Genomic DNA, 12,042 nt, shown 5'->3' with positions numbered 1-12,042 from the left:
CAGGTAGTGTAAGGTGATAATTCTGGTTTAAGAAACAATCTATGATTACATACTAAGTGAAGACAACACAATCTAATGGGAGAGCAGAATTATTTGGATATACAGATTTGCAAGACGTTATTGATAGCATCTCGGGTTGATAAGGCCAACAAAAAAGCTAATGGAATTTCAGGTTTATCACGAGGTACAGAATGTAAAAAGCAGGAGGTAATAATGAACCAATGTAAAACTTTAATAAGATCTCAGTAAAGGTGAGCAACCCGGCAAGGAATAGAAGGATTATAGCAATGAGCTTTTTTCTACCATTTTTCTTTATTCTCTGCTGCTTCTGCAGAAGTTAACCCTGTAATTGATGATATTTGCAACAAAATGACATATACTTGTCTGAGTCTATTCTCCGGACACTCTAATACTTTATGATATGACCTCATCCATGTAAGTGAATTGTAATCTAATCTAGATTAAATGTGCGGGAATCAGTTATAAGATAAATATGATTTTTTTTTTTGCAAAATAAACAGTGGTGAGGTAAAAGTTATGCATACTGATTCTTAAGATGTCGACACAGAGAACTGCAGTTGCCAAAAAAAGACATAAAATGCTGGAGCAACTCAACAGATTTGGATTCTTAAGATTTTTTTTGGGGCTAATTGAAAGATATGTAGAAATAAGTGGCACTGTTGTAAAACAGAACAGTACAGCCCACAGCCCACAATGTGTGTGGTGTACATGATGCAAAGGCCAACTCTTATCTCTCTGCACATAATCGATTATCCACATCCATTCCATCCTTACATTATTACATTCCTAACATTATTCCCTTAGAAACATGGAAAGAAACGTAGATAAATAGTAAGCCATTTGGCCCTTCGAGCCAGCACCGCCATTCAATATGATCATGGCTGATCATCTAAAATCAGTACCCCGTTCCTGCTTTCTCCTCATATCCCTTGATTCCTTTAGCCCAAAGAACTAAATCTAACTCCCTCTTGAAGACATCCAATGAATTGGCCTCCACTGCCTATTGTGGCAGAGAATTCCAGTTTTTTTTCCTCATCTCCTCAATTTTTCCTCAGTCCTAAATGGCCTACCCCTTATCCTTAATCTGTTATCCCTTGTTCTGGAATCGCTCAACATTGGGAACATTTTTCTTGCATCTAGCCTGTCCAATCCTTTAAGAATTGTACATGTTTCTATAAGATCTCCTCTCAACCTACTAAATTCCAGTCAATCCAAGCCCAGTCAACCCATTCTTTCATCATATGTCAGTCCATCCATCCCGGGAATTAAACTGGTGAACCTACGCTGCATTCCCTCAATAGCAATAATTTATCTATACCTTATCATGTATCTATTCACTGTAAATAGATCGATTTTAATCATGTATTTTCTTTCTGCTGTCTGGTTAGCACGCAACAAAAACTTTTCACTGTACCTTGGTACACGTGGCAATAAACTAGGAGGTTTATTCGAGCAGCACCTCGTATTCCGCTTGGGCAGTTTGCACCCCAGCGGCATGAACATTGACTTCTCCAATTTCCGGTAGCCTTTGCTGTCTCCTCCCCTTCTCAGCTCTCCCTCAGCCCTCTGGCTTCTCCTCTTCCTTTCTCCTTTCTTCTCCCCACCCTACATCAGTTTGAAGAAGGGTTTCGGCCCGAAACGTTGCCTATTTCCTTCGCTCCATAGATGCTGCCTCACCCGCTGAGTTTCTCCAGCACTTTTGTCTGGCAATAAACTAAACTGAACCATTCACTCCATATACATGTGCCTATCCAAAAGCCTCTTAAATGCTACTCTTTTATCTATCTCCACCACCACCCCTGGCAGCATGTTCCAGTCACCCACCATCTGTGTGTGTCGAAACAAATATCGCTTTGCATATCTCCTTACAACCAAGTAGTATGAATATTGATTTATTTAACTTCAAGTAACCTTTGCATTCCTTCTCTCTCCATTCCCCCCACCCCCCCCAACACTAGTTCTCCTTCTAGTGTCACTGTTCTCCTGATTAATTTTTAGTGTTTTTATAACTCATTGTTACCTTCCCTTCAGCCATCGATGAAGCATTCTACCTTTCCTTGAGCAATGTCTGCTTTGATCTGTTGTTTTCACACCTTACCCCTCCATATCTCTAGTTTCCTTCTCCCCTGACTCTCATTCTGAAGAAGGGTCTCGACCCGAAATGTCACCCATTTATTCTCTCTAGAGATGCAGCCTGTCCCGCTGAGTTACTACTAAATGTTGGGTCTATCTTTGGTGTAAACCAGCATCTGAAGTTCCTTTCTACACATTCTGTATCTCTCGTTTCCCCTTCCCCTGATTCTCACTCTGAAGGAGGGTCTCGACCCGAAACCTCACCTATTCCTTTTCTCCAGAGATGCTGCCTGACCCGCTGATTTACTCCACCTTTTTGTGTCTAACACAATTTTTAAGTTTGTCAAACTGCTGTTGTCCACCAAACAGCTGTGGTCGACAACATCAACCACAATGAGTGGAAGTATAGGAAGGAGGGAGAATGTGGTGTCAGAGCAATAACCTAGCCATGTCAGGAAGTGGAAAGCGTTGGTTGTTGACCTAATGGTCAGTGGGTAACAAAACCCTGTCCTACTCAAAGAGCTGTTGTACAGTTGGCTGAGAGCTTCAAATGTCATGGCATGCACATCACTAGCAACTTATCCTGGTCCCTTCACACTGAAGCAATGATCAAGGAAGCACGCTGGCATATTTATTTTCTTGGGCATCCGAGAAGATGTGGCATGTCCATAAGGATTCTCTCAATTCTACATATGTGCTACAGAACGTATTTTTGATGGGATGCATTTCAGCCTGGTATGGTCACTGCCTGAACCCACAGAGAGAGTGGTGACCACTGCCCAGTCCATCACAGGCTCATCAGATTTTTTCCATCCAGTTCATCTTCATGGTGAATTTTATCATGACAGCTGGAAGTATTTGTGAGGGATACCTGCCACACTGGCCATTCCCTTTTCTTAATCTTCTCCCAGAAGGTAAAAGAGAGAAGCTAGAAAGCCCAGATATCCAAACTTAAGAATGGTTTCTTCCCCACAGCTACCAGACTCTGAACTAATCACCCCTTTCACAGCTTACTCTTAGACATACCTCATTTGGTTATTCTGGTATTGTACTTTAATATTTTGGCACTTTGTTGGATTGCAGTAATCAGCTGCTTTGCATTCATTACTGTATGTTTACTGCTTACTGAGTGTCAAGTGAACAATTAATTTCATTACATCCTGGTGACAATAAATTAATCTGAGTTCAGAGACCAAACGTAAGCCACAGTCAAACCAATTTTCTTGACCCTTGGAAAGGAAAGATAATTGAATTTGATTCAAAATGTTATGGAATGAGGACCGTCTCAACTAACAAGCATTCTTAAAATAGGGTTTGAAATTCATCTGTATTCACCTTAGCATTTGTAGCAGAACGTAGGGATGGCACAGTAACGCAATAATAGAGCTAATGCCTCACAGCCCAGAGATCCCAATTTGATCCTGACCTTGGGTGCTATCTGTGCAGTGTTTGTGTGTTCTCTCCATGACTGTGTGGGTTTTCTCCAGGTGCTCTGGTTTCCTCCCACATTCCAAAAATGTGCAGGTTGGTATGTTAATTGGCCTTTGTAAATTGCCCCTAGTGTGTAGGCTGCGAAAGTGGAATAAAATAGAACTAGTGTACGGGTGATAGATGGTCGCGTGGTCCACATTGTATCTCTAAAAATCCCTAAATTTAATCCAAAGCCTCAGGTTTCAATATTTGATTCCATTAAGTTCACTGAATTTCCTCGCTGGTGTTTTGATGTTTAGATGGTCTAGATTGACTCTACTATTTTTTTGAACTGGTGGAATTTTAATTATCGCTTAGTGCAATCACTAATCTCTGAAGCTTCAAGCGTATCTTATAAGATTTATTATTATGCTGTGTTCTCTTCCAAGAAAATGTACAAAGCTGTTTTACAGCTTTATATCATAGTATTTGTTGATTACACATCCACACAGGTCAGAAAACAACGGCCATTGAATAAAAAATGTATTAGTAACAGACCAAGTGCAGACCCGTTGGGTCTGTTCCCCCAACGTGTGCGGTTGTGTGGGGGGGGGGGGGGGGGGGGGGCAGCGGCGGCATGCAGCGTTACACACACTAACTACCCCCCAAGGCCAATTCTGGAGTATGGTGTACAATTTTGGTCGCCTAATTATAGGACGGATGTCAACAAAATAGAGAGAGTACAGAGGAGATTTACTAGAATGTTGCCTGGGTTTCAGCAACTAAGTTACAGAGAAAGGTTTGAACAAGTTAGGGCTTTATTCTTTGGAGCGCAGAAGGTTAAGGGGGGGGGGTTGATAGAGGTTTTTTAAAATGATGAGAGGGATAGACAGAGTTGACGTGGAAAAGCTTTTCCCACTGAGAGTAGGGAAGATTCAAACAAGGGGACATGACTTGAGAATTAAGGGACTGAAGTTTAGGGGTAACATGAGGGGAACTTCTTTACTCAGAGAGTGGTAGCTGTGTGGAATGAGCTTCCAGTGAAGGTGGTGTCGGCAGGTTCGTTTTTATCATTTAATAATAAATTGGATAGTTATATGGATGGGAAAGGAATGGAGGGTTATGGTCTGAGCGCAGGTATATGGGACTAGGGGAGATTATGTGTTCGGCACGGACTAGAAGGGTCGAGATGGCCTGTTTCCGTGCTGTAATTGTTATATGGTTATATGGTTATATGGGGGGTGAGGGAGAGAAGGGGGTGTGGAGAGGAGGGGGAAGAGGAGAGGGGGGGAGGAGGGGTGGAGAGGAGAAGGGGGGGGGGAGGGGGGGGAAGGGAGGGAGGAAAGGAGGGGGGAGGTAGGGAGGGGTGGAGGGAAGGGGGTAGGGGTGTGTGGAGGGGAGGGGGGTTTAGGGAGGGATGGTGGGGAAGGGGGGTGGAGGGGGAGAAAAAGAGGGGGGAGAGGAGAGAGAGGAGAGGGGGGGAGGGGGAGGAGGAGGGGGGGGGGAGAGGATGGGGGAGAAGGAGAGAAGGGGGGAGAGAGAGAGGGGAAAGGAGAGGGAGGGAGAGGGGGAGGGGGGAGAGAGAGGGAAGGGGGAAGAGGGGGAGGAGGGGGGAGTGGAGAGAGGGGGGAGAGGAGGGGGAGGAGAGGAGAGGGGAAGAGGAGGAGAGGAGGGGAGAGGGGGGGATGGGGAGATCAGACGAACGTGGCAGAGAGAGGAGGGGAGAGAGGAAAAATAATAATAATAATAGAGAGAGAGAGAACATAGGGGCATTGACCGACGGGGAGAGAGGGATAGGGATAGGGAGAGGAAAAGGGAGAGAGAGGGGAACAGTGGGGAGTCTAGAGGGCAGGGGGGGGGGGGGGGAGAGAGAGAGAGAGAGAGAGAGAGAGAGAGAGAGAGAGCCTTTTTACGTCCTTGTAACATCTGCCGGAAACGCCCCAAACAACCATTTGCAGGCAGTGCTTTTTTACTTCAAACTAACCATATTTTCATTTTCAAACCACATGATGCCATGTGTTAGTATGCTCTCTGTGGTGCAGCAGTAGAAGGTTGTCAGCAGCTGTTGGCAGACCAGTCTTTTTTAATGTTCAAGTCACCTAAGTGGGACAGGCCCATAAGTCCACCAAACCTTAAGGTTTAAACTAATTATAAACTTCTAATTGGAAAGTTATCAGTGACAAAAAATTGATCTTCTGGGGAATGAAAATGGGGCTAAAGGCCCAATTTGAGGTGATTAGCAAAAGTAAGGGCCAGCATCATGGAAAGTGTTTCCAGGCAACAAATTGTTAGGATACAGGATGCATTGGCTGAGATCTATTCAGAATCATCAATAACCATTACAAGGGACGGAAAATTGCAAGGTTGATGAAAGAGCAGAGTGGAACAAACTGGATTTCTCTTCAAAGACTCTGGTGTTAGACGGAATGGCTTCCTATATAATTCTGTAGTCGAGTCGGGTGTGGGGTACTGTCAGTAATACACATGCCACTTATTTTGGGCTGCAGCATCTTTAGATTTTGTGAATAGCTGTGATTGAACAGATACAGATCACACAGAGAAAAGGCATAGTGGAAGATGTGCCCTATCCCAAGTGATCTTTTCTGATACCAGGCACTCTGAATAAATTCAAAACCTTTCTAAATAAGTACTGTTGCACTGGTCAGTGACATCACATGAATAGGGCTATTTATTTATGTTATTCCAGAATCTGCTGCAGAATCTCTGTGCAAAGCAGAAAATAAAATTCTGTATCAGTGTTTTAATGTAGTTACTTTAAAAGTTGTCGGAAAGAATGCTGGTTTACAGCAAAGATAGACACAAAATGCTGGAGTAACAGCAACTTAGGCAGCATCTCTGGAGAAAAGTAATTGATGACATTTCGATAGACACAGACTGAGTCCCAGTCTGTAGAAAGGTCTTGACCTGAAATGTCACCAATTCCTTTTCTCCAGAGATGCTGCCTGACTTGCTGAGTTAGTTCAGCATTTTGTGTCTATCTACTTTAATAGTTGATCTAAAAAAAAATTTGGATTGCCTAAATTTAAAGACGGCAGTGTTTATGTCTTAATTTGTGGGGTTTTTGTTCAATGTTTGTTACAACAACATCGGGCTTAAAGATGCTTTTGAATTTCCATCACTGCCCGAGCCGCCGTCCCCTAGATTTTTAGTCTGATCAATACTGACAAATAAACATTAACGATTCTCAGACAAAAATGACACTTTTGGGGCAGTAGGGAAATAAATGTGTCTAGCTTTGGATCTTGAAAGAGGTTGCTATTTGTGGGAAGGCAAGAGACTGCAGAAGCAGGAATCCTGATCAAAACAAACAGCTGGAGGAACGTGTTGGAAGGAACTGCAAGTGCTGGTTTAAACCGGAGATAGACACAAAATGCTGAAGTAATTCTCTCTGGAGAGGAATGGGTGACTTCAGACTGATGTTGCCTGTCCCGCTGAGTTACTCCAGCATTTTGTGTCCATCTTCAGCTGGAGGAACTTGGTGGGGCGTGAATGGACAGGCATTGTTTTCGGGCTGGACCCTTCTTCAGACTTTCACTTGTCACCAAAGGTTGCCTGTCCATTCGCTCCCCAGATGCTGCCCGACCCACTGAGTTCCTCCTACACTTTGTGTTTTATTATTCGTGTGAATGAGGACAACACAGGCTTCTACACTTCCTGTGTCACGTTTCAAAATGTTCTTTACTGGCACCAAAGTCCTATAAAATACTTTGAAAGTGATGTGAATCTCACATTAAATATACATTTTTATTTTTATTTGGGTTTTGAGGAAGTTGCTTTTGAGTCTACAAGAATAAATGATAAAATCTATAAAATTCACAATTTAAACTATAAGCCATGTCCTCGCCACATTCAAGACAAAAGACTGGATTACACGTCTTCCCACCCTGCCCCCTGTAAAGACTCCATCCCCTACTCCAAATTCCTCCGCCTACGCCGCATCTGTTCCCAGGATGAGACATTCCATACCAGGGCTTCGGAAATGTCCTCGTTCTTCAGGGAACGGGGATTCCCCTCCGCCACCATAGATGAGGCTCGCACCAGGGTCTCATCCATACCCCGCAACACTGCTCTCTCTCCCCGCACTCGCAACAAGGGCAGAGTCCCCCTGGTCCTCACCTTTCACCCCACCAGCCGGCAAATACAACACATAATCCTCTGCCATTTCCGCCACCTCCAACATGACCCCACCACTCGCCACATCTTCCCATCTCCCCCCATGTCTGCCTTCCGCAAAGACCGCTCCCTCCGCAACTCCCTTGTCAATTCTTCCCTTCCCTCCCGTACCATCCCCTCCCCGGGCACTTTCCGTTGCAACCGCAAGAAATGCAACACCTGTCCCTTCACCTCCCCCCTCGACTCCATTCAAGGTCCCAAGCAGTCGTTCCAGGTGCGACAAAGGTTCACCTGTGTCTCCTCCAACCTCATCTACTGCATCCGTTGCTCTAGATGTCAGCTGATTTACATCGGGGAGACTATGCGGTGGTTGGGCGATCGTTTCGCCGAACACCTCCGCTCAGTCACAATAACCTACCTGAACTCCCGGTGGCTCAGCACTTCAACTCCCCCTCCCATTCCCAATCCGACCTCTCTGTCCTGGGTCTCCTCCATTGCCAGAGTGAGCAACACTGGAAATTGGAGGAACAGCACCTCATATTCCGCCTGGGCAGCTTGCATCCTGATGGCATGAATGTTGAATTCTCCCAATTTTGCTAGCCCTTGCTGTCTCCTCCCCTTCCTTAACCCTCGAGCTGTCTCCTCACATCCCCCCGCCCTCGGGCTCCTCCTCCTCCTCCCCTTTTCCTTCCTTCTCCCCTCCCACCCCCCATCAGTCTGAAAAAGGGTTTCGGCCCGAAACGTCGCCTATTTTCTTCGCTCCATAGATGCTGCTGCACCCGCTGAGTTTCTCCAGCAATTTTGTGTACCCAAGACAAAATACTGTTAGTTTGAATTTTATTTCCTTTTATGATTACAACTGTAGTCATGGGCAGCATCCCTCCTAATTAACACTTTTGTCATGCACCTTTAGAGAACTATATTTCTGCAAGTTTCTGTATAGGTTCTGTTGGCGAGAAGTGTTCGTAACCCGAACAGTTCACAAGTCGGCGCAAACAGAGTTCCACACAGCAGAAGATGCCACACATCCACCCTGACACTCTCCTGAACACTCATTTGTCTGTACAGGCAGAATATAGGTCTGGAAGCTGGGGAAGACCAGCAGCGTGAACTGTGCCAGGAATTGGACATTTCATGTTCAGTATAGGGTGATTTCACGAAAGGTCACTGGAGCATAGATCCTCACCCACGTGACCGCAAAATCCAACTAAGGTACAAACGTCACTTCCAGTACATGTTATTGATGCTGAAAACGCGCACTTTCAAACCTGTTAAATACCGCGAAAACGGCCCGTTTTTGAGCTGTAAATAACTGTGACAGTCGGGGTAACTGTGAGGCACAGTTATCTTACTTTACAGTCCAGAAGATAGATACAAAAGAAGGTAAATACAAGAGGGAGCTGAAGGCAAACTAACAGCGGAAGTGGTTAGTGGACATTCGCCGTGGAGATATAAAGATAGAAAATATTGTGAATTATCACGTTTGCTCGCTGTATTTCATCAAAACATCAATGATGCCTTACTTTTGATGAAATGCAGCGAGCAAACGCGATAATTCCCGATATTTTCTATCTTTATATCTCCACGGCGAATGTCCACTAACCACTTCCGCTGTTATTTTGTCTTCAGCTCCCTCTTGTATTTACCTTTGTTTTTATCTATCTTCTGGACTGTAAAGCAGGAAAACTGTGCCTCACGGTCACCCCAACTGGCACAGTTATTTACAGCTCAAAAACGGGCCGTTTTCACGGTTTTTAACAGGTTTGAAAGTGCGCGTTTTCAGCATCAATAACATGTACTGGAAGTGACGTTTGTACCTCAGTTGGATTTTGCGGTCACGTGGGTGAGGATCTATGCTCCAGTGACCTTTCGTGAAATCACCCTATTGAGTTTGGGGAAGAATATTCTAGATGAAGCTTTATATCTTTCATACTAAACATGCACATGTTTAGTTTTGTTTAGGTTTAGTTCAGAGATATAGTACAAAAATAGGCCCACTGAGTCCATGTCGACCAGCAATCCCCGTACACTAGCACTCTCCTACACAATTAGACAATTTACAATTTTTATCAAAGCCACTTATACTACAAACCTGGATATCTTTGGAGTGTGGGAGGAAACTGGAGCCCAGGGAAAACTCACGTGATCATGGGGAGAACGTACAAAGTCCGCTCAGACCGCACCTTAGTCTGGATGGAACCCGGGTCGCTGGTGCTGTAAGGCAGCAACTCTACCGCTGTGCCAACATTCCACATGTATTTTCTAGCAATTATATTCACCCAGTTTAGTTCCAATTATTGCAGGCCAAACCAATCAGCACAACTTGTGTGGCCATTTGTTTCCAGTGATACATTAGGAATTGAATAAGTGCAACTATATATAAGCAATAAATTATGTTCCTACACTTTTAATGAAACTGACCAAAACCAAACTACCATGCTCCCACAACAGGACTGAAGTAAAGGTTAACATACTGTGAATATAGTTCAAAGAGCACTTATAGGCAACAGTGGAGTTGGATATAAAGTACATCACAAAAATAAAGGGAAGAATGTACCTTAAGCACTATCCTTCCCCTCCAGTTCCATGCATTGGTTTGATTTGCCCACATTTATTAAAGATATTACATTAGTAAATGTTGATGTTCTTACCCAAAAACATAATGCTCTGTTTTCTTGATGATTCTACTTTTGTTCTCCTTTGTTTAGATTGGTCTTTACCTTTAGGATCCATGTTATTGCACTCCATTCCAATTAAAGTGTTCATCATCATTCTACACATAAACGCAACTGAGATGAGAATCACCACATACAGAATGAAGGCGCTGAAAATGCTTGCCTGAAAGACCGTCTGTTTGGAGCTGAGGTTGGTGCAAATGGTTTGGTTTGACTTTCTGTTGTCACAGTGACTGCGAAGAGAGTTGTGGCCATTTTTACCAAAGGGCTCCAATGGATCCTCGACGCCCATTACAAAAAGGAGTGGCAAGGCTATGAAAAACGAAGTCAGCCAGACAAAGCAAATCAGCTTCACGGTTCGTGAGCCAGATACAGACTTGTACTTGAACGGATGACAAATAGCAATGTAGCGTTCAAAGCTCAAAGTAGCAACATGCAGCATTGTGGCATAACTACATGTTTCAAACACAAAGTTATAAATCTTACAGGCTGTGTTTCCACTGGCTGTAGAAAATGGATACCATATCACGCTGTATAATTCCACAGGCATTCCCAGTATTAGAACAAGTAAATCGGCGCAGGAGAGACTGATCATGTGATCAGCAACGCTCTTTTGAAGATAACCTTTTTTTTGCAGCACCTGTGCGACCTTTATGGTTAAGCTATTTCCAATTATCCCTGCCACAAGAATGATACTGTATAATATTGTCAGAAAAATCTTGACTGACATTTTAACTTCCAATTCAGGTACATGCTCATGGTTGAAATGGGATTCACACAAAATGTGGTCACCCATGCTTTAAAAAAAAGTTTAGAAAAATATTCACCCGAAAGACAGTAGCGGAAGAGAAACCAGAACCAGTTCAACTGTTACACATAAAGCACAACGAAAAGTATAATTGTCTCCACGAATTTGAGGAACAATCTGCTTCCAATCACCAAAAAGTTCAACTTCCTGGAAATCTTCATTAATTCTTCTTTGTCCAAAGATTAAGTGGTTGATCTGTTCATCCTTGTTTGTTTGCCAGAAAGCTGCAAGATATAAGCACCCTTTCTCTCTCTCTCTCTCTCTCTCTGAATCTTTGAATGTGAACTTCAGAACATGGGATTCTGTTAAATATTAAACACATGCGTATGAATTGGTGCATTCCTACTGTGGCGTAACCGGAAGTATGGAGTAATCTGCTTTCAACAAACCAACCTGTCTGAACTTGAATGCAGAAACAAGGGTAGAGTGACAGAAAATGAATGAGTAATTTGTTCCTAAGCTAACAAACCTTTGTAATGTTTAAACAAGCGTACTATAAAAATGAGTATTACTGCAAGTCTCCTGCACTCAGTTTTGTGGTTTCATTTAGCTACCAATAGCTTTTTGCATAACTTACTCTTTAGCTTTTCTTGGGTTGATTATTTCTCTTCTGAATTTTAAATAAAAACTTGAAGAAATCACACTTTGATGGTTTTACATTAAAAAATGCACCAGCGTGGAATAGCAAGCTGTATGAACCAACCAGTCTATTCTGTTTTTTAATACTTTACACAATTAACACTTCCTCTAATTCCTTCTGGCCAGCTCCCACGCACCTCTCTTCCTCGTGGGTCAAGCCTGTCTGAGCCACATCATCAGCAATGTCTGCTTTCACTGCCTCATGCAACACTGAGTCCCATATTACAAAAAGTATTTTGGAAAAGTGGTTCCTGTTAAATAATTTTAACTGAAGTAAGTTTT

At 43.4% G+C, this 12,042-nt stretch overlaps 1 protein-coding gene across 1 annotated transcript in view; it reads right to left on the bottom strand.

Annotated features, from left to right (window-relative positions):
• The window catches only part of gpr39 (G protein-coupled receptor 39), an 86,956-nt gene extending 75,212 nt beyond the window's left edge, over positions 1 to 11,744 (bottom strand). The window contains exon 1 of the mRNA XM_055638613.1: positions 10,290 to 11,744. Coding sequence (XP_055494588.1) covers positions 10,290 to 11,109 — 820 coding nt within the window. The 5' untranslated portion in view covers positions 11,110 to 11,744. The remainder of the gene's footprint in view (positions 1 to 10,289) is intronic.
• Between the last annotated feature and the right edge of the window lie 298 nt (positions 11,745 to 12,042).

This window comes from Leucoraja erinacea, chromosome 7 (assembly GCF_028641065.1).
Source record: "Leucoraja erinacea ecotype New England chromosome 7, Leri_hhj_1, whole genome shotgun sequence".
Taxonomy (NCBI): Eukaryota; Metazoa; Chordata; class Chondrichthyes; order Rajiformes; family Rajidae; genus Leucoraja; species Leucoraja erinaceus.
Note: the sequence above shows the minus strand (reverse complement) of the source record. Positions and strands in the feature narration are given on the sequence as shown.